This window comes from Ananas comosus, linkage group 3, assembly GCF_001540865.1.
Source record: "Ananas comosus cultivar F153 linkage group 3, ASM154086v1, whole genome shotgun sequence".
NCBI classification, from domain to species: domain Eukaryota; kingdom Viridiplantae; phylum Streptophyta; class Magnoliopsida; order Poales; family Bromeliaceae; genus Ananas; species Ananas comosus.
The window spans coordinates 11,624,742-11,628,911 of NC_033623.1; the positions used below are offsets into that span (position 1 = coordinate 11,624,742).

Genomic DNA, 4,170 nt, shown 5'->3' on the forward strand with positions numbered 1-4,170 from the left:
TCCGTATATTGCTTATTTCAGAATGAATGCTACTTCTATGGAATTCTGAAGGCCGGTGAATGCCGTGGTCGTTCAACTCAAAACACGTGGAAATGTGCGCATGATTATCCAAGCGCACAAATAAACATGTGGCTCGGTCTTGGACCGCATGTTCCAAAATTCTGTGGATGATCTGTGGTCCCCTGGTATTCTCCCGGTGGTTGATTAATAATTCCAGGAGCATTCACATGAAGAGAAAAGAACGAGATTATTTTCTCCAAGAATGAATGTGGAAACAAAGCAGGGCCCATTATTCCAGCACAGATGCCCTGCATTGGAACCATCGCCAACGTCATTGGTATGATGGGTGGCGTCTATTTTTGCTTGAGCTAAGGGTAGAAAATGTGTGTGCATTGTCCCTGCATTAAGTACTATTGCCAAAATTATTGGTGTCATTACTGTTGTGATTACTATTGTGAAAGTCATTGGTGTGAGAGGAATACTCTTTTTCTTTCTTCCTCTGAATCAAAGGGAATATATGTGCAGAGTCCCTGCATTACTGTCTCCAAATTCATTGGAGATGTCTTTGTCCTTTCGGGTTGAATGTAGGGGAAAAATATGTGCGCTTTGTCCCTGCGTAGTTATTGACCAAGTCATTGCCATGATGGCCGGAGTCCTTTTGTTCCTACATTGCTGTCGAAGTCATTTTTACTATTAAATTAGGGTAAAATGTGTGGATAGGCCCTGCCTTGCTTTACTATTCCTTATACCTTTTAACAAAGTGCTGTTGCACGGACCGCCTTTATTGTAAGTGGTAAAAAATTTGGTGATTGATATTCGAGATCTCAAGATCGAATGCTAGTTGATTCATATTTTCAGTGAAGTTTATTTTTAAAAGAAATAACCGAGGTAGGTAGCATGACATTTAAAAAAGAAAAAAAGAAAAAAAAATTGTTAGTGCTGTTGCTTCTTCGCTTCATTTGGGATTGCTTAGACCATGCACCACCTTTTTCCAATTGTTGTCCCTAGAGTTCTATAATTATTTCAATTAGCTTGTTAACTTGTTATCCACCGATAATAATAGGTGTACACCTCTAGACCAGGTGCAGATGTATGGGTAGTATTTTTTCTAACAGTAGTTAGAAGAGTTGTGACTGATGAATTAAAAGAAACTTTTTTTTTTTTTTCTTTTTTGAGAGATAGGTAGCACGTTACCCGTTTCGTTTATTTTAATTTAGAAATAAACTTAGCTGAAAATATGAATCAACCAGGATTCAAACTTGGGTCTCGGGTATCAATCACTAAGTTCTTTGCCACTCGCTCTAGGGACGGTCGGTGAATTGAAAGAAACTTTGATCGTTAGGTTGGGGACTCTTAGGTAGCGTTTGGTTCGGGAACAAAAGGGGGAATAAGCTCTTGTTCCCCCTTTTGTTTCCAAACGTGATGTTTGGTACCCGGGAAAAGCAGTTCATGGGATTCTGAAATAAGCTGGTATAAGACTGGAACTGCTGTTCCACCATTTTGCTGGAACAAGCTTGTTCCTTGATGAGAACAAGGTTAATTAATAACAGTCAATTATTAATTAATCTAATTAATATATTTAAATAATTATTTATTTAACCATCCAAATACTATTTATCTTATTCCTAGAAACAACCTAATTCTCATCCAAACGCAAAATTAATCTAATTCCTGATTATATCTGAACTTGTATTTATTTCTGGAACTAGCAATTCTTACTTGTACCTAAACCAAACGCAGTCTTATGTAATTTGGCCGTGGCTGTTGTACTATATAAATGAGCGCGGCTGGGCTTTTAGTAAGAGAGAGAGAGAGATGAGACGATGGATGTCATCTTTTCGTTTGTCGGCGGAGGAGAGGAGAGCTCGGCGGGAGGTGGCCCTCCCCAAGACCAAGGACACCGTGGCTTCCTCCCCTGTCGTTGTCTTCAGGTCCTCCTAGCTCCTCTTCTTCTTCCTCTTCTTCTTCAAAAACACTTTTCTCTCTGAAGTAACTTAAAGCTTCTCTAGTTGCAGAGAACAACAGCTGTTGCTTGCTCCGTGTTCTTTAACATGCTATATATCAGAAAAACGCTTAGAATTTATTAATGCTCTTTTGATCTGTGTGACATTTTCTTTTTCTTCTTCCTCCTTTTTTTGTATCGTCTAACGTTTAAATTTTCGAAGTAGGTAGCATATTATCATTCTCTCAAAAAAAGTTTTTTAAATTTTGCTCGTGCAGCAGTTCATACTGCCCCTTGTGTCGACGGGTTAAACAGGTGCTAACGGAGCAGGGGGCGACTTTTAAGGCGATTGAGCTGGATGAGGAGAGTTAGTATATATATATTTGCATTATATATAAATAACCGACTTCATATATATGTCCTTTTTCCTTTTTCGATAATGTAATTGTCTTTTCTTTTTCTTTTTTTAATTGAGTTCTTTGAATCTTATTTCATTATCTAATTTAACTGACAATTAAGACAACTGATCATCTACTCTTCTGGTACCTAAAAGTAAGGATTCTTAATCTTTGTGAGTTTCTGATAGTACGTAATATTTCCATCCGAGTGAAGGCGATGGGTCGGCTATACACTCGGCGCTGGTGAAGTGGACCGGACAGAGCACATGTCCCAACGTTTTTATCGGCGGAAAGCACGTCGGCGGTCACAACTGTAAGTTAATTTGCGCATATATATATATATATATATATATAGAGCTAGGTTACTACGGCTATTATAGAAGTCATGTGGTGCTATTATTTTTGGCGCATTGGAGTTAAGAGATGTAGCGGCTATAATGATGTGGCCCCTAGGTTTGAGATGGGTGGTTGGATTGAATAATATGATCTAACGGGTGATGATCAAAAGGATAGATCTAACGGCGGAAACTTGGTAACAAGTACTTATCGTGCTACTAAGTGCTAAAAAGCCATAAAAGTAAAAGCCGGACATCTCTTCTTCTTCTCTCTTCTCTGTCTCTGCTCTCTCATCTCTCTTCCTCTCCTCCTTTTCTCTCTCTCATTATATATATATATTAATAATTGTAAGGGGGCTCCGTACTACTAATTGTTTTCGATGAATGGCGGCTTTCAAATTGAGATCGAGTCGATTAGTATTATATACCTATTAAAGAATTTTGGAAACTAAATTTCCGAATTTTCGATATATTTCGCTAATCAAACAAAATAGTCCTAAATTGAATGGGTGAAAATAAAAATCTCATAAAAATTAATGGTAGTGAGAAAAAATTTTCTTAAATTTTCTAAAATATGAACAGAATTTCAATAAAGAATATTCTTTAAATTTCATGGATTTGGATTGTTTTAGCACGTTAACTAAAAACCCAATCGACTTAAATTGTCAATCTTTGAGATCTTTTGATCACTAGTCAAATGATGTCGAAAAATTATGAAATTTAGTTTCCAAATACTTTTAATAGTGTAGATCAAGTCTAATGCAGCCGATCGTCAATTTGGAAGCCGCATCATCGAAAACAACTTGGTAGCACGGGAGGTCTCGTGCTACCGATAGTATAGCAGCTGGACTCTCTCTCTCTCTCTCTCTCTCTCTCTCTCTCTCTCTCTCTCTCTCTCTCTCTATATATATATATATATATATATATATATAGAGTTAAGCTAGAATACTATCGATAGCAAATGGGCTCCGTTGTCACCTATTTGTTTTCCATGATAGAGCCTCCAAATCGACGATCGGCACCGTTGAACATGATCTATACCCCTTGAAGTGTTTAGAAATCAAATTTCAATTCTTTTCGACATCATTTGCCTAATGATCAAAGGGTTTCAAAATTTGTAATTTTAATGGTCGATATAAGGTATTTTCTCGTTTAACGGCGTAAAGATATATAAATCAATTGAATTTTTGTTAGAAAAATTTTTAAACAATTTAAAACAAGATCTATACTCTTGATCTTGATTACAAGACTCCTATCATCATTTTTTAAAGAATATTCATTTTCAGCCGTTAATTTTTGTGTCTACTCGATGGACAAGAGAACAATATTGAAAATATATGAAAATTGATTTCTAGATACTTCAAGTGGTATAGATCATGTTCAACGGTGCCGATCGTCGATTCGGAGGCTCCATCATCGAAAACAAATGGGTGGCAACGGAGCTCGCTTGCCATCGATAGTATTCTAGCTCAACTGAGTTGAGCTAGAATACTAT

At 37.0% G+C, this 4,170-nt stretch overlaps 1 protein-coding gene across 1 annotated transcript in view; it reads left to right on the top strand.

The window, feature by feature from the left end:
- The window catches only part of LOC109708007 (glutaredoxin-C6-like), a 3,303-nt gene continuing 910 nt past the window's right edge, over nt 1,778-4,170 (top strand). Inside the window, exons 1-3 of the mRNA XM_020229563.1 lie at nt 1,778-1,931; nt 2,221-2,309; nt 2,555-2,653. Coding sequence (XP_020085152.1) covers nt 1,816-1,931; nt 2,221-2,309; nt 2,555-2,653 — 304 coding nt within the window. The 5' untranslated portion in view covers nt 1,778-1,815. The remainder of the gene's footprint in view (nt 1,932-2,220; nt 2,310-2,554; nt 2,654-4,170) is intronic.